At 36.9% G+C, this 18,798-nt stretch overlaps 1 protein-coding gene across 1 annotated transcript in view; it reads left to right on the forward strand.

The window, feature by feature from the left end:
- The window catches only part of LOC118975715 (contactin-5-like), a 230,185-nt gene that overhangs the window by 121,002 nt on the left and 90,385 nt on the right, over positions 1-18,798 (forward strand). Inside the window, exon 6 of the mRNA XM_037029795.1 lies at positions 17,244-17,447. Within this exon, the coding sequence (XP_036885690.1) occupies positions 17,244-17,447 (204 nt within the window). The remainder of the gene's footprint in view (positions 1-17,243; positions 17,448-18,798) is intronic.

Below are 18,798 nucleotides of genomic sequence, written 5' to 3' on the forward strand. Positions count from 1 at the left end.
TAAAATAGAAATATATTACCAAATAACTCAAATAGTTGGTTAACTAGAATTTATTACTTGTAGATTAATCTAGATCAGTGTTTCTTAAACATAAATGATCACCCCCAGGGGACATTTGGCAATGGGGGTGATCTATCAGATAGATAGGTCTCTATGATCTAGAGACATATCTGATTGTCCTAAATGGGTGGGTGAAGGGGGGTGATAAATGCCCCCCCTTAGGGGTATCTAAGGCTATCTAATAGGGTATCACATAGGTATCTAATGGGTAGAGGGCAGAGGGTGGAGGTAGGAACCCAAATAAACATCCTACAATGAACAAGAGTGTCTCTCATAATAATTATCTGTCAATAGTTCTATTCAGAAAACTTGATCTAGGTAACAGGAAGTTTAATGAATTAAGATATTTTATATCAGCAATAAATTTATACAATTGTACTCTTTTTAGTACCTCAAAATAGTAGTATTACTGGAGAGTACTTATTTTCAGAAATAAAAATACTGAGTAAACTAATCAACTACTATTTGATACAAGTAAAATGGCAAAAGGAAGCCATAGGAGATGAACAAAGAAGAGTATGGTATTTCAAAGTTATTAAAATTGGAATGGCCCCATATAGGCCAGCACCCTAGTGTTCTCATAAAGACACTACTACATTACCTAATCATGAAGCATTCACTTAGGCATAGTATTGCAGCAATGTCAACATTATTAGGATCTCCTCTGTCAACTTCCACACGGGCATTTTAATCCCCCCGATGTAATCAGTGATAGAAATATTGGAATAGGAGAGTGCGTGTCCACTGGTAAAGTACAGCCTTCATGCTGTGTTTCAGAATTGTGACCATTCCATCTTAGGGCTTCATTACAGAGTTAGTGAGGTCAGTGCTGCGTTGCTCCAGTTCCACAGCAAGGATCCAGCGCTCCAGGCCACGCCTCTTTCTCCAGACAAATTCAGGCATTCGTTTGGATGTCATCTCTTTGTAATTAAAGGAAAAGCTCAGGTGAAGTTAAGAGTAACGGCGCAAAAACGGCACAAAGAGGCACTGTTTCAAAATGGTGGTCGGATAGCAGAAGAACTACTTTAAAAAACACAAGAATGAAAGGATTTTACTAACATTCACCACAGATTGTCAATCAGTAGTCTTGAATGAAATAAACAAAAGAAATATATCTTAGAACTCTACTTACAAATTATACAAATTCATCACTTAAAATTCCCGTTTCATTTATTTTCTCCTTCACTTTCAAATTTGTGAAAACAGCTAATAATTTTGTTATTTCTATAAATTCTCTTTAGTTTAAGCCAACCAAATTGGCACTGTAAAACCCAGCAAATTGTCTAGAATATTGGTATTCATTCAAGTCTCATGTCCTTATTACATATATACATATCTACATATATCATAGACTACATGTATTCCTTAAGGTTTCTGGGAAAAAAGACTTCCTCATAATTCATTTTGATTATTTTATTCATCATGTTATAAATAAAAACTGTGCCTGGTAGCTTAATCAAAAGGTTCATGTTATGACACACAGTAAAAAGTACTTTTGATAATGCACTCATTCCGTATTCATTCAATAATTAGTTATGGCGTGCCAGCCACTTTTCAGAATACATAGGGATATGGTGGTGAATGAAACAGAGAAGGCTCCTGCCCTAAGAAAACTCACATTGTATTGTAGAAGACAACCAGAAGTATAGATAGATGATAGATACATACATACATACATACACACATACATAACAGATAAAAAAGATTTTTGATTGGGCTGGTTTAGCTGAGTTGTTCCAGGAGGACTTCCCAGAATGAGTCATTTGAGCTGAGACTTGAAAGAAGTTAAGTAGTGAGCCACACAAATATCTGGGGGAACAACGTTTCAGGATAAGGTTAAAATGAATGCACATGTCTTCAGCTTAAAATTAACGCAAGAAAACGAGTGTGGCTGGGGTGGATTAGAGAAAGAAAAAATGGTGTTAACCTTGAAACGACAGTCAGAGGTAAACTCACATAGGGCTTTATAAGATTATAAAAGTCTATTATCAAGGTTTGGAAAATAGGAAAAGAAAATATTGCCCTGTCTGGTGTAGCCCAGTGGATTGAGCTTGGGCTGTTGACCAAAGGGTCACCAGTTCAATTCCCAGTCAGGGTACATACCTGGGTTGTAGGCCAGTTCCCTGGTGGGGGCCACATGAGAGGCAACCACACACTGATGTTTCTCTCCATCTCTTTTACCCTCCCTTCCCCTCTCTCTAAAAATAAATAAATAAAATATTTTCAAAAAGAAAGAAAATATCTTCTTTAAAAATGAAACAACAGAACATTGCATTTATAATCAGAAAGGGATTTATAAACTGCTCACTGGACACTGTAGTGCATTGAAAACTATTTTAGGCAACTAGAGAAATAGTATGCAATTATACTTTGGTACAATGCAAGATATCCTTCATTGTCTTTTGCGGAAACATGATACTCTGTTTAAAGTTTCTAAATAAAATTAAATAATCCTATTTTTAAATGGTTGCCACATTTCACACTAAGCATATGACACAGCCCCTGATACAGGCGAATATACAATCTGGTAGGAAAGATGATACATCCGCCTAGAACAGGGACTCGTTATAGAAGGTAGGCAGGACCAGTATAAGAGGAGGATGTTGTGTGGGTGATGAACAAAGTGTAGGGAGACCATATGATTTGTTTAATACCTAACCTGGAATATTTTTAGAGTGAAAGAGTATTATCAATAATGTTTCTGGGGAAAGTGTTGTAACTTATCACTCCTCTGAGCAGATCAGGACACAAGTAATGATAAGTCCATAGAATTTCAGAAGAGAAGTTAATTGTAAATCAGAGTGACTCCTGAAGACTTTCAAGAAAATGACACCTGCACTTGGCTTGTGTCTAGGCATGTGACGTGACAGAAGGAAGGTAGGAATGCATCTAGTCCAGAGAAATAACATTGTAACAGACATTCTGATGTGAGAATCACCCTACAACGAAGCATTGATGATTGTGAAAAGTGGGAGATAATACTGGATAGTGAAGAAAGAGATAGGTTGAGGCATAAGAGCAGAAAGACTACTAGAGTTCAAATTCTGTGAAAAAGGGTCTCATACAAGAGAGTCATATAAGACCTATTGGGCCCCAGCTGCTGTGGCTCAGTGTACTGAACGGCAGCCTGCAAAGCAGAGGGTTGCAGGTTGATTCCTAGTTGGGGCACATGTCTGGGTTTTGGATCAAGTTCCCCAGTAGGGGGCGCATGACAAGCAACCACACATTGATGTTTCTCTCCCTCTCTTCCTCTCCGCTTCCCCTTTCTCTAAAAATAAATAAAATCTTTTAAAAAAATGTCTATTGGTAGGTATGTGAGTCTATATGAACAGAGTAAAACTACTCCTAAACTTCATTCTGATGCTGTCAGATAAGAATATTGTAGAGCTACATGTAGTATAAAGTATACAGATGTTTTAATTCTGCATAATTTGTATGTTGTTGCATGACAAACTGGAGCAGAATAGCATATGGGTATATAAAAGTCAAATCCCTTTTTTATGCGTAAATGTATATTTACATATGAGGCAATGTTTTATGAGGATTTTAGAATGACTGTATGATTTGGCAAAGAGGATAAACATTGCAAAATTATATATATAATACACATACATGCATACATATGTGCTAATACAACATTTTAGATAATAATGACCATTTGTGAATACTTACTATAGCTCTGAAATTATGTTAACATTTCTTCTAAACATAGCTCAATCCTATGAGCTAGAGGTTATCACAATTATTTCACAGATGAATAAACAGAACTGAAGAAGTCAGGTAATTAGCTGAAAGACTGCACAGCTGCTAGATAGTACTGCAAATATTCGAAGGCATTTTTTCACTGCTACAAAGTCCACAATCTTGTCCATGGTGTCATATTACCTTATACCTAAACTTGTGCTCACTGAGTTGAGCCCCCTGTAACTCAATTCTTGTACAGAGGTCCCGACCAGAATAGGAAGCTGGTTACTTAATATGCATCTCATTTCATTCAAATAACATTGTGTTAGTATCATCATTGTTTTAATCATTTCCCTCCAGTAAACATATGGGATAAGTATGAACGTTTTTTAAAATCTTTTTTGCTCTGCCTATTCTCTGATATAATGTGGCCTGATATTTCATAGTTTTCATTTAAGCAATTGGTTTGCAGTCTGTTTCTTTGGGTGATGTCTCTGTATCAGAATCCTTCATTTTCACCTTTAACTCTCAGCCCCTAAACTAGCAGTTTCTGAGTAAATTTATGATCCTAACAACTAGTTTGTGTCTTTGAAATTCATACAGACATTTAGTTGCCCTATTTTTATAGCTATAATAGTGTTTAAACTTCCTGGGTTCCAAGAAAATTGTAGTATTTTTATTCAGGCTATTCTAGTTTCTAGTAGTCTTGTGATTTGGGAAAATATCACGAGTTTCACTGAAATTATTAATGAACCATCAAACTAGAAACAGTTCCTTGGGGGAAAATATATCACATAACCCACACTTGTGGAGAAAACAGAACAATCTAAATAATTGGTACTCAACAAAGAACTCCGAATAAGTGGTTTTTAAGAAGTAAATACCTCCTGTGTCCAGAAATTCAAGGAAAGGTTAAAGATTAAAGTAATGTAGAGGCCCTGGCTGGTGTAGCTCAGTGGACTGAGCACGGGCCTGTGAACCACATGATCACAGTTTGATTCCCAGTCAGGAAACATGCCTGGGTTGCAGGCCAGTTCCCAGCAGGGGACTCATGAGAAGCAACCATACATTGATATTTCTCTCCTTCTCTCCTTTCCTTCCCCTCTAAAGATAAATAAACAAAATCTTAAAAAAAAATAAAATAAAAAATAAAACAACCATACTAGAGATACATGTTTCTAAATACTGTTTTAAAAAATAAAGTAACATAGGAACTGACAAAAAATATCACTTCAGGGGACTAAAGTCTAGAAAACTTTTGGACAAATAAATAAAAATGAAAAGGGAGATATGAAAAACCAAATGATTCAGGGAGAATCAACATATTTTTTTCATTCAAACTTTTATTTCCATACTAATGCATACCACATGTCTGAAAAATTAACATAAATATTAAGATAAAAATAATGGCAAATCTTAACTGTGCTAAATATATCTATTTTGAAAGGCATATTCCTTTTTTAATGTATTCTTTAATTTCTCAAACTTTCTTTTTTTTTTTTTTTTAAAGATTTTATTTATTTATTTTTAGAGGGGAAGGAGAGAGGGAGAGAAACATCAATGTATGGTTGCCTTTTTGTGCATCCCCTGCTGGTAGTTAGCCTGCAAGGAACCNAATAAATAAAAATGAAAAGGGAGATATGAAAAACCAATTGATTCAGGGAGAATCAACATATTTTTTTCATTCAAACTTTTATTTCCATACTAATGCATACCACGTCTGAAAAATTAACATAAATATTAAGATAAAAATAATGGCCAATCTTAACTGTGCTAAATATATCTATTTTGAAAGGCATATTCCTTTTTTAATGTATTCTTTAATTTCTCAAACTTTCTTATTATTCACTAGTGAACTTTTTTGTAATATCTAGTTTACAAATATACTTTGATAATATATTATTAGAAAAGATTAACATATGGAGGTTAAGGTAAAAACATAATTATAAAAATCAAAAAACATATGATTTTTATAGAAAAATGTCTTACAGAATTAGAGAGTAAATTTTAAATAGTTTTTGTACCAGTTACATTATTAGTGTAACTCATGCCAACTTTCCTGTTTTTTCCAAAGAAATCATCTAAAAAATCCTAACCAAAATTTCATGCTCTATGAATCCATATAAATAAAAATTTGAAGATTTATTACAGTGATTACACATCAACAGAGACAAATATGTATTTTACAATTAAGAATTTTTTTCTGAAGTAGGTGATCCAAGGGAAAAAATCCCCAGAGCAGAAAATGAACCATCTCCATGCCTTTTGATAAATACACAAGACCTGCTATTTCTATATGGTGCATGGCAACATAACAAATAAATTACCTTCATTAAAGATCTGCATGAAAGATTAATGAGCATTAGTTAAGCCACAAAAGCACAAAGAACGTTTATGAAAAATTACTAGTATAAGTAGTTGAGCGGCAGAGAATCTCAATAAAATAATTTATCTTACCTGAACATTTTCTACTGTAGCTGTATGATACATGTAACCCAAAGGCAGCCAAAGTTTCATATTTAGCTGCAAAATTTAGGGAAATCTCAGTTCTACAGGGTTTTATCTTCCGTGACTCTCCCATCTACATGGGGGATAATTTATTAAACATGCTTCTTTCTGTTAATATTTACCCTGCTATAAATTTTTAAATTTATAGAATCAAATTCTCATAAAATGAAATTAAAAGAAGTGATGCATCTTTTAAAATTCACTGTCAGTGAAAACTGTTGAGTGTTTTGGATCCTTAGTGCATAGTGCTAAACTGGACTTTCATTATTTTCATTATATACAAATGGCAAATATGGATAAAAAACATTTGACTAAATAAAACGGGCAAATGAAAAAACCTTTATTTTGCTAACCAAGGTTTCCCCTTCCCTCCCTTTGGAATGTTGCCCAAGATTCATTCTTTCTCCTCTTGAAGCACTGCCAATCTGGGGACTCCTTTCATCCCAGAAAATACTGGATTGTTTACCTATGGGACTTTTTTGGTTAAGTATTTTTAAAACTCTGTAAAACCTAAAGAGATCAGGAATAAGTATCCATGTTTGTAATCGGGTGTCAATGTTGTTTTCACCCCAGAAACATCCACACTCAGACACGCCGTACTGCTAGTTTGCAGTAGGTTTCTGTGCTAACAGGACGCATCCCTACCATTGCACATAGTAAAGACTCCTGTGGCTTTGTGACCACAGTTTAATTAGATGGTGACTCAATGGTCATAAGAATTTCCAGCAACCTGCTTTGGTCTGGCGAGTAGGATTTAGACACTGCTCTGATTAGTTGCGACAGGAAGCACCGAAATTTCAACTGGCAAAAGTAGACCCCAAAAGACATATAACAATCTAATAAATACTTGAAACCACTGTTAATCAGGTTCTTTTTTTTCAGATAAAGATCTATGTTCAGTAAAAATTGTTGGTCAAGTTACTGATATCTGTATCTTGGTTTTGTCATCCATAAAGTAGGGTTACCTATCCCTGTAAGGATTAAAGAAATTCACGTACATAGACCACAGTGTCGGGGATGTACTAAGCACTCTATGGCTCTACTGGATCCTGCTGGTGCTATACCCACTTCCCTCTCACCTGGGAAGTGCACCATCCAGCATCTGTCCCTTCTCCAGAGAGTTTTCCTTGCCTGGACATTCCCTGCTGTTACTGCACCTCCCCTCCCCTGGCCAGTAGGTAATAACTGGCTGATGAGGGGGAGGAGAGAATGAAAGACTGATTCCCACTGATTCCCTTTATTTTCTGTTCAGTCACTCATCAAATCTACAGTGGAATTTGCGTTCTAGAGTCCCAAATGGAATTAGTCCTAAACTCATCTCTGGTAGGGGACCACAATCCTTTCTTAGCTTTTAAATATTTTCCTTGCCTTACCCTTCATCTTTTAATTTCTTGGGAACACTAGCAATAAATCACTTTCAAAATAATCTGCTTTTCACCCTGGCAGGGAGGGTGACTCAGTTGGTAGGAGAATCACCTTGTGCACCAAAACATTGTAGGTTCAATCTCGACTCAGGGTGCATATGGTAGGCAAAGTCCCTCTCTCTCTCTCTCTCTCTCTCTCTCTCTCTTTCTCTTTCTCTCTCTCTCCCTTCTTTTCCCCCTTCCTCTCTAAAGTCAATAAGCATATCCTTGGCTGAAAATTTTTTTTAAAGTCTGCTTATCAGACTCTGTTTCTAGGAAACTGACCTAAGGCAATAGATGTTCACTATTATTGCAGTAGTTGTTGTTATTAAGCTGTCTAATATTCTGATTTAGTGAGGATAAACTTTTAGATTACCTTGGTCATGTCCAATGGATGGACTACACAGTGATCCAGCAATTCCATGCATCTCTTTTTTTAGTTATGGTCTTCTTAATTTTGATAAGCACAGCAAGATTGTATTCCCTGGTAAAATCCTAGCACACAGATATTCCATTGTTGATTCAGGGCTGGGCTCTGTGAGCTGTAACAATGAACTGTGGGGAGTCCAGAGTGAATGCTTTTCAATGCAAAAGCTGAAGCCTACGTTGAAAGTGTGCCACTGACGATGTCGCACTGTTGAGTAAATGCTGGCCCCTGACCTGGCAGAGTTTACAGTTCAATAAATACAATTTTAAAACCCCTTAGCAAAGCAAGATATTTAGGTTCCATTTTGAAAGAGTTAGTAATGACCTTTATATCTAGACACAAGTCTCCTGGGATTAAAAAAAAAGTCTTTTGCAGTGTGAAGCATTCCGCAGTAAAACGACAGCAGACATACTCTCTCCCGGTCTGTGTCGTCACTTGAACTCTGGAACTTCGAGTTCGTTTGAGGTGTGGATTGTGAGAGAATGCCAGTTTACTAATGTTTCTATGTAAATATATTTTGTATTTGTTTTCCTAAAGGTGTTTTGAATTATATGCACATAAAATTTTATTTTGTCTTGGTGACACACTGGTTGAAGCAGAACTCTGCTGCTTCTGACTCTGGGTAACAAATTTAATGAAAATCCTTGTCTCAAAAACTGTAAAAAAGGAGAATTAGTACTTTGCTCTGTTCAACCAAGATAATTAAATTTAATGCAAGGATATAGCCTGTGTTTGTATTAAGGTAATTTTATTTTTAAAAACACATGACAAGTGTTCCCTCTCGCATTCTTCACATCTTTGAAAATATCCTGATTGTACAGGCACTAACCAAGTGTCAGTTACACAGCTTTGTTCCTTTGTATTGCTACCGCTCAGCAGCACCCTTGCCTCAGGGGAAGGATGCCTATGGCTGAAACTTTTGACTCTTCCAGAAATTAAACCCAACTAATCCAACTGTGCAAGCTTCAAGGTGAATCTGCATTGTAGCAAATATGGCATTGTATTAGGTCATTTATCCTGACCCCATGGCTACCCTTACTGAGCACTTCCTTTGTGTTGAACAGTCTCATGTAAGTGGCTTGTGTGATTCTCAAACAACCATAGAATATGTACACCACTGTGCCATTACACAAACACTGAAACTGAGGTTCAGCAAGATGGGAATACAGTAAGTGAAGCTACATGATATAATGATAAAATACAGGCTTAGAGGGAGTGTGACAAGTTTGAACTTTTCCACTGACACTTACTGGCCACAGTTTCCCACTGGTTCCTTCATCTCTCTGAGACCTTTGATGTTAAGGATAATTATAATGATAACTACATCTGGTTCTGTTGTAGTAAGTTTACATATAATATATAATTTAACCTACAGTTTTCTACATTAATTGAACTTTAAAGATGATAAGATTAAGGCCTAAAACTGCCTCGTTGGTAGATCATGCAGCCATTCCCGAAGCTCTGGTTTTGTGATTCCAAAGTCCATAGTCATATTCACTCAGGATGCTGCCTTCTGATCTGTTTGTGTCAGGGGAGGGGAAGACAACTAAGTGGAGAAATGTGTAAAATTGTGACCCATAGTAAACTCAAGTTAGTTCCTTTCCCAGCCCCACCTACTTGTATCTCCACAATATCTTGAACAATACTTTGTATATAATAATATATCACTACTTATTGATATTCCCAGTTGTCTTGATCTCAGTCCCCATCCTACATTTGAAAGCCATTTAATTTAAACTATCAAATCAGCTTCCTCAACAAAGTGTCAGTGAACACATTCAAGTAGGAGCGATATGACTGACCATACATAAAGGCTACTACTAACCTGAGAGTTTGGACAGCCTCAAAATGTTATGCCCCTTCAAACTTTGCAAAATTTGCCTTGAAAATAGTTCACAGTAACTTTGTAAACATGACCTTTTCTCCTTTGTTCATTGACAGTGAGAGGCTTTCTTAGGCTCCACCGAGAAAGAAATGCCAATCAGCCATAAAATAGGCAATAAAGAGCTTTATTGGAGTTTGTGCACCCAGGTGAGATTCTCCCGGTCTGCAGGATGAGGCCAGGAGAAGTCACGCCCAAGCAGGGAATGTAGTGGGGTTTTATTTTCGTTGGCTCCCTGTGGGAGCTAGGGATTGGTGCCCTCTGAACAAAGCAGCAGTACAGCATTGGTGGTCTCTTCCTCGGACTCAGGTTACTGTGAGGATGTCCATCTTGGCAAAGTCCAGCTGAGCTTCTTCCTATCCCCACCCACCCTAACATTCCGACATTTTTGATAGGATAAGGGGCTAGGCGTTCATCTGGCTGCTTCCTGCTGACAGGAGGGGCGTAGAGGGGAGGGCCTAAAGGTCAGCTGTTTCCAGTCCCCCAGGGAGGGGGGAGGAGGTTTGTCTCTGAAGCAATATCTGGTGAAAAGTAACCCTGAGAGCTTCTCGAATTCTTTCCTGGAGGAATCTCAGGAAACAGGGGCTAAGCATTAATAGTATGCAGATTATTATGACTGGCCCTGGGATCGGGGCCAGGGTGACCTCTCTGAGCTTATCGTAATTGACTGCTTTCTGGGCAGACTGGTGCATACCTGCTATCAGGCACTCGACCACTTGGTCACAGCGTCTCCAACCAGCCTGTCCTACCTGGTAGCCTCAGCCTGGTTCTGCCTCTGGCACGGCTTCAGCCGGGAGTAGCATTAGAGGATTGGTGGTGTGGGTTTGGTCTGCATGAGCCCTAGCTGCAGTCCAGACATGGCTGCGCTTGTCGGGGATCATAGTGGAAGTTAAAATGATGTGCAGGTCATGCCATGTGAGGTCATCTTCAGAGGGAGGGGGAGAATCTGGCAGAGAGGGGAGGGTGGGGCTGGAGTAGCCCATTGGCGGGAGCAGATAAGGAGGAGGAGGAGGGGTAGCAGGGTCTTCAGAGGGAGGTTGGACAGGGTCAGTTTTCCCTTGGGCAAGGAGCACTTGCCAGGGAGCTGGGCGGGAGCGCAAGACCCAAACGCTCTGAGTGTAGGGGACTTCAGACCATTTGCTAGTCCATCTGCAAAAATTATTTAGGTCAGTAAGGGTAACGAAATTAAAAGTGCCTTTAGAAGGCCAGATCTCACGATTATTGAGCTGATGTAATGCCCAGGCAGTAGTGGATAAAAAATCAGCCATTTTCGCTTGAGGCCAAGATCAATTACTTTCAAATTTTTCAGAAGGCACCCTAGAGGTGATTTAGGATCTGGCTTGGACTCCTGCCCCTCCATTCCTGGTCCCACGAGGAGCAACAGAAGGGAATCGGCGTCCCCCAACCCAATCTGCTGATCCGGTCAGTAAAAATGAGGATCTAGGCCCAGGGACGTCTCCTCCGGTGCCTACAGCCTCTCAGCGGGGGAGGGCAGTCCCTCCCGGAAGGGTCACCCCAACACAGTGCTGCGATTTGGTGGAGAGCAGTCTCTCCAGCAGACGGGGGCCCGGAATCAGTGTTCAGGGACCAGAAACTTAAGGGCAATGGCACTTACCCTGGTTCTCAGTCTGCACTAGTGGGGAGGCCATGGGGCTTTCTCAGGGAGTGAGGAGAGGAGTGGTCTTCGGCAGATAGCAACTCCCCCTGGCTTCAGCACCAAATGAAAGGTTTTCTTGGGCTCCACTGAGAAAGAAATGCCAATCAGCCATAAAATAGGCAATAAGGAGCTTTATTGGAGTTTGTGCACCCAGGTGAGATTCTCCCGGTCTGCAGGATGAGGCCGGGATAAGTCACGCCCAAGCAGGGAATGTAGTGGGGTTTTATTTTCTTTGGCTCCCTGTGGGAGCTGAGGATTGGTGCCCTCTGAACAAAGCAACAGTACAGCATTGGTGGTCTCTTCCTTGGACTCAGGTTACTGTGAGGATGTCCATCTTAGCAAAGTCCAGCTGAGCTTCCTCCTATCCCCGCCCACCCTGACAGTGCATTTCAGATACTTAAAACTGCCCTGGCTGGTGTAGCTCAGTGGATTGAGCGCGGGCCTACAAAAGCAGATACTTAAAACTGCCTACACTATCTCTCAGAATTTTCATTTAGCCCAACTTCAAACATCCTCTTTCACTCATATTCTCAAGGTGAAAACAAGTTTATGTGCATCTTAGAAAATTTACAATGAAGTTTAAATATAAAAAAAAAAAACGCTCATTCTTGAAATTTAGGTTTATTAAAAAACACAAATTTTTTAATGCTAATTATGCACTTATTCATTGAATATGTGTTCAGCAACTACATGCCAGGCATCCTGGTGGGTTTTAACGATATATAGTGATAAAGAAAGTAGATTTACCTTTGGCTGGTATGGCTCAGTGTATTTAGCCCCAGCCTCCAGACCAAAGAATTCGATTCCCAGTCAGGGCACCTACCTGGGTTGCAGTCCAGGTCAGGGCCCCAGTAGGGGGCACATGAGAGGCAACCACACATTAATGTTTCCTTCTCTTTCTCCTTCCCTTCCCCTCTCTGTAAAAAATAAATAATAAAATATAGAAAGAGGAAGTAGATTTAGTGAATGCTCTGCGAAGAGTGTTTGGTGTAGCTGATAGTGACATTTTTAAAATCATAATGAAGGTGTAAATCAGCAATGTAAAAATGTATTTCCTACTTATTTCAGGTTGTATCCCTTTACGATTAGTAGTAATAGATAATTAATAGGACAATTCTGTACATTTTTTCATGGTATTATTAATTCCAAAACCCCAAATTGTAGTATCAGCTACAAATGCTTTAAAAAACAAAATAATTGTAGTGCAAATTTCTAAAGCCATATTGCATCTTCCAGTAATTTACTAAATTCCTATAGTCAAGTATCTTTACATTAATTAACTTATGAAAAAAGAGAGGAATTGTTACAGATGATGGAATTATAAAAACAAATACTATAAGGCAATTAGTAAATATTAAAATGTTTTTGATGTGTACTCTATTAAGTAGCACTAATAAAATTAATGCAAATGTATATCAAATTATAAGTATATAACTTAAACTATAAGAAACCAAATATTATTTATATTTATAATAAGGAAAAACTGTAACTATAGTTATTTGACAGATATAGCATTGAATCTCACATTACAGGAGTAACCAGAAAATGATGACATCAAAGATTTGGCAAATGCAGCCCATTAAGTGAAATTTTTACTCTACACCATAAAACTGAGCATATCGTAAAAGTAGAGAAGCTTCTGGTTTTTAAGTGTTCCTTTTTATAGCTAACAAGGATAAAGAAAATAGGCTCCCTGGGAGAGTTGCATTGTAAATTGGGTCAGTGAACAGCTCAGATGCCATATCCCTAATATTCTCTCCAAATCCTCTGACCCAAAGCTTCTGATGTGTACACATCTTATTAGGAAGAAGAATGGTGATTTTCTAACTTGTAGTTATATTAAAGAATGTTGAAACGAATCACAGATAATTAGTTGTTGAAATTGTGTTCAAGGACTTCAGAGAGTCCAGTATGTGGTTTCATTCCCCTTTGTCACACTTTTTAAATTAATAACACTTCAATTATGAGAAATGAGCATCATTATTGTTAGTATGGGTACCCCTGTTTCTATAGCCAATAACTGTGGAAATATTTTATTTAAGTAATCACCTTTTTGTCAGGGGAGCAAAAAGGAGATCATCTACTTTGTGACACCGAATCAATTACAATTGTGTTGAAAGTTTGCAATGAAGTTTTCAATGCATAAATCCACGAAACCTGGACATTCAATTAGGAGAATAGACAGGGCCAGCCTAGGAACTTCCCTTCCACCAAAATTTAGAAGTAATGAAAACAGAAATGTTCAATATACAGTTAAGCTCACAAGAAAGAAAAAGAAATCCCCAGGTGTCAGATATAAACAATATCTAAAATCCAGGCCTAAAATCCTCACTAAAATCTAGGAACAGGGTTAATCCTAAGGAGATTCGGCAGCAAGGTAGGTTGTTTATGTGGCATAGAAATAGACCTTAATGTCCAGGAGCTTGATGCCTGCTCATGCTGGGATAAAGTGCACGCCCTTGGCTCTGCCCTAGAAGGGAGGTTGGAACAGCAAGAACGTGTGCACCCAGCCAGGCCCACAGTAGGCTGTGACCTCAGTTAACTGAATGACTCCCACTGACTCAGGAAGAAAGACAAAAAACGCTCCCAGGAGAAACCGAAACTTCAAGCTGTCAGCACTTGGGATTTAGGCCAAATGGATATTACCATACAGTATCAAAAGTGCACAGTGAGATTTAATATAAAAAAATTGATCCCGAGTAGGTATATCCCAAGTGGGGCTCTTGGTAGGAGCTATTGCGCAATATCCTTGAGAAAGTCTCTCACAACCAAGAATGCACACAATATCTCAAAAAGTAGTCATTGTCTGCTAAAATAAGGAGTTCTCACTGAAGAATCATATCAAGAACATCGAGAATATTTTCAGTTGTCCTAACTGAACAACACTATTTCAAAAAGAACCCCAGAAAAATGGAAAAAACACAATTGATCATATAATCTCAATATTCTTTTTAAATGGGTAATTATATTAAAATTTTAATAGCTTTTGGCTTGTATTAAATTAATTTTAGATTCCCCAGCACAATTGGCATGAAACAAAGTGGTATATGAAACAAAAGGCTAATGACACTAACACTGTGTTTTACTTCCTCCCCGAATTATTTTAGCATCTTCAGACTCTAAAATCCTGGGTTATACTAAAAACAAAATTAATGTTGGCTTTTTATGATAGCAAAGAAAACTCTGAAAAGGATATTTAAGATGATAATAGATAATGAAAAGCTTTATAATATAAACTAAACAGCAATCTTAAAAGCTATTTGGCCCAGTTCAATATTTTCATTACTGGTACAGCCATAATCCATCCAATCCAAACTGAGGCTGTTGCCTTTTCAATTGTGGACCATTTCTACTTTGCATTTTTCTTGAAATTATGAAATGTTTTCCTATGTAAAACTGAAAACTTCTTTTAAAAACTAAATAACTGTTTTTGAACCTCCCAAATATTCACTGACCCGTAAAATGTTTCAACTGCCCATTTTGTATAAATACTTTTGCCCCTGTTTTAACAATATTTTACAAGACACTGACTCAATAAACACTGTCAGTATAACAGAAGTAGTATTTTAATGAATGGTAGACTTTAATTATTCACTGCTTTCTTCTCACCAAGTTTTAAATAATGTAAACCAAAAATTGAGATAACCCCTGCAAAACCTACTGTAAGTAAGCTTTAAAAATATCAAAATGTGTGTGAGTGATGTTTAAATGACAAATGAAACTCTTATCATAACAATTAGAGAAATTCCGAGTAGTAAGTGTGTGAAGTCCTTGAGTTTAAAGTCTAGTTGAACAGAATGAAGTATTTCAACTATAGTCTATCAGCTTTCATTGAGTAAAGCCACATGAGTGCTATTAATAAATTCTTAATAAAATACCAAGTGCACTGAAGACTGCCAAGTAGGTAACCATAGCTATGAAAAATAGTTTGATTTGTAAAGTATTTGTTAAAAATTTGAAAGTTTTTGACATTGCAAATGCATATTATAATTATAAGCTAAGTAACATAACATTTCAAGATTCTCAGGCATCCACTTGAAACTATATTTGCTTTAGGAGTAATAAATATTGGCTAAACTTGCTTAGTATCAATGTTCTACTCATCCTGTATTTTCCTCCTGAACTTCTGCTGTCCTCTACCCAATCACTCAGAGGAGATAGGACAATATTCCTGGACAATATCTCTCTTTGTTTGTTTTATCTCCACCGTATTTCTTGGACAAATACCCTTCTTTTCATTCTTATAATCATGGTTACAATGCAGATTTTTCAGCTCTCATTTCAATATGCACAATTTTCTTATTGTTTTTTTCCTGCAGCCTTGCTCTTACTGAAATTCAACATTTGCAGAATCACCAGAATAACCAACACAAGGACATATCTATTTATGACAATCTTTTGCTGAAAAATGTCCAGCAGTGCCACCCTGCATATCAGATAGCGCACAGGCCCCTTAACATAACATACACACCATATTAATCTGTGTTAAGTAATTTGGATTTATCTCCAATCTCTACAACCTATTCTCTGCCACTCCCTTTCTTGAATTTTTTTTGTTACCCCAATAACAAAAAACTGTAGATGTCCAGTCTTACCACCCAACTCCTTTTCTGAATGGCCATCCTCATTTGTATCCTCTCGCTGGAATAACTTCAGCACTCCATACACTCTTCACATGGCCATTTCCAATAAATCTTTTAAGACTTTAAATTGATACCAAAAAAATTTCTCCCTTGGCCTCCATATTTAACCGTGCAACTGCCTTCTCAATTTCATGCTAGATAGTATGACAAATTTAATTCGTTAAAATTAAACTGATTTTACTCAACCCACATCTCCAGAGAACTGCTCTTTCTGTAGTCTTTCATTTCAACAAAGAGAAATATATTCTAGTTGCTCAGTTACTCAGGTCCAACATCTTACTCCCTGACTTGTATCTTCTCACATTTCATGACAATCCATCAGCAATTTCTGTCAATGATTCCAACCACATTTGTACCAGAGCCTATTACTTCTCACCAATATTTGTTAACAAATGAGCAAATGAATGCAGCTCAGGTGTCTCTTAACCCAGAAATTTTCATTGATCAACATGATTGCCTAAGTGTCTTTCCCCATGTTTTCTTTAGAATAGAATATGTATTTCCATTTCTCTATTCCACATGGTTTTATAGGTTTGGGTAACTGTCTCCCATTAGATTGATCATTAAGAATGAGAAACTCTCTCATCTTTTTAACGTCAGTGTTATTGTAATGCCAATCATCTAATACACATTCAGCAAACATTGAAATTGAATTAATGAGTGAATAAGTGAATGAATGAATGATATAAAGGTTAAGCATCCTTAAGAAATATTCCAGATCTTTTTGTAATCATTACAACAACAGTCTTTTGGCTGGGATGGGAGTAAAAGACAGAAAACTGTACTTGAACAACAATTAAAATAATTTAAAATATTCTTTTGAACACGGAATGATAAATTAAGTAGATAAGTGAATCAAATGGATCAAATATATACAGGCTTGAAATATATCTAACTCGTAGTAAAGGTTTCGTTATTTGAGTTTTAACTGTTATTAAAATAACCTGTCTTTCAACAATTAAATTTTGTGTATTTTCAGAGATCATCTATAGTTGGGTGTTTAATGAGTTCCCTTCCTTTGTGGCGGAAGACAGCCGGAGGTTCATTTCCCAGGAGACAGGCAACCTTTACATTTCTAAAGTCCAAACATCAGACGTTGGCAGCTACATTTGCCTGGTGAAAAACACAGTGACGAATGCGCGAGTACTTAGTCCTCCAACACCACTCACTCTACGTAATGATGGTAAGTTGCATGGCCGCTGTTAAACTAGTCAGCCAGCTCAAATGTGAAAAATAAAAATGCAGTAGTGTTTTGCTAAGCCCTTAAACCTTGAGCACAAAAGAAATAAAAAGATATTTGCCATGTTTAGACACTCTTCAGTCAGAGATTATGCACACCTTAGAATAAAAATTTTGACATAGGAAACTGATGATCTACGAGTGAGAAATAATAAACATAATGTCCCCTAATGCCAAAATGGGGGAGAGAATGTGAAACAGGAACTGTAATAAAGATCCACAGCTCTTTTCTTTGCTGTTTAATGCCTCTATATAGTACATGTGCATGAATTTTATAGGTTCACTTTTTTATAGGTTCACTTTGCATTACATTTTTACTTTAGTTACCTTCAATTTGAATGTTCAGCTTTTAATACTTCATGGTACAGTTATAATTGTTATTATTACTTTTCCAATAATAGGAACACTTGGAATTTTAACTTTTAAGTGCAATTCAGGAAGATTTGACGGTTCTATAGTTATAGGTATTGCTACCTATCTAAAGTGTCTTCAAATTTAAACACCCCATTTCTAGTTGTAGACATTCACAGTTACGCATAGCATTAAAGGAACCAAGTGCCATATTACAGTTGATATATATGGCTTGCTCTCTCATGCAATAATTGGTAACTAGCACCTTATTAATTACCAAGTTCATATTATTGTTTTATTCCTACTCAGAAAATCACAGAATCGAACATTTTAAAGATTAAAATGTAAGACTATGAGTCATTGTTTGACTATGCTGGTTCTTACCTTGTATGAGCATTTGACATTAAGTTTCAAAATTTTCTTAGAAAAACATGATGAAACTATTTAAGACTAAAGATATAATGTCCTACAAAAATAACAAATGAGCATTATTAATAATGTGTATATATAGTAATACCACTTTACTGTACATTTTCATAGGTATTATGAATTTAAATATATATATCAACCAAAAAAATCCACAGATGTATATTAAGAAGTAAGCTTGAAAACACTTATTGTAAGTTTTAAAAAATAACATATTTTAACACTACTCCTTCATGTACTTAGTTTTAGAAAATATGGCGCTGGAACACATGACCAGAGTTATATCACAAGATTTGTGCTTACCACTTAGTTTTACATATTATATATTTAGACTTCACAGTAAATATAAGTACATACAGTAGTAATAATACTATCAGGTAGAATGTATAAATGCAGTATATATTTTAGAGATGGGAAAGACAATATTCAAGAGATGAAATGGCCTACAAAATGTCACACAACTAGGTAATGGCATGGAAGAGTAGATGGAAAGCAAAAACAGAAGTTAGGAGACCAAT

The sequence above is a fragment of the Sturnira hondurensis genome, unplaced genomic scaffold, assembly GCF_014824575.4.
Source record: "Sturnira hondurensis isolate 20B ecotype Veracruz unplaced genomic scaffold, ASM1482457v3 Scaffold0020489, whole genome shotgun sequence".
NCBI lineage: Eukaryota > Metazoa > Chordata > Mammalia > Chiroptera > Phyllostomidae > Sturnira > Sturnira hondurensis.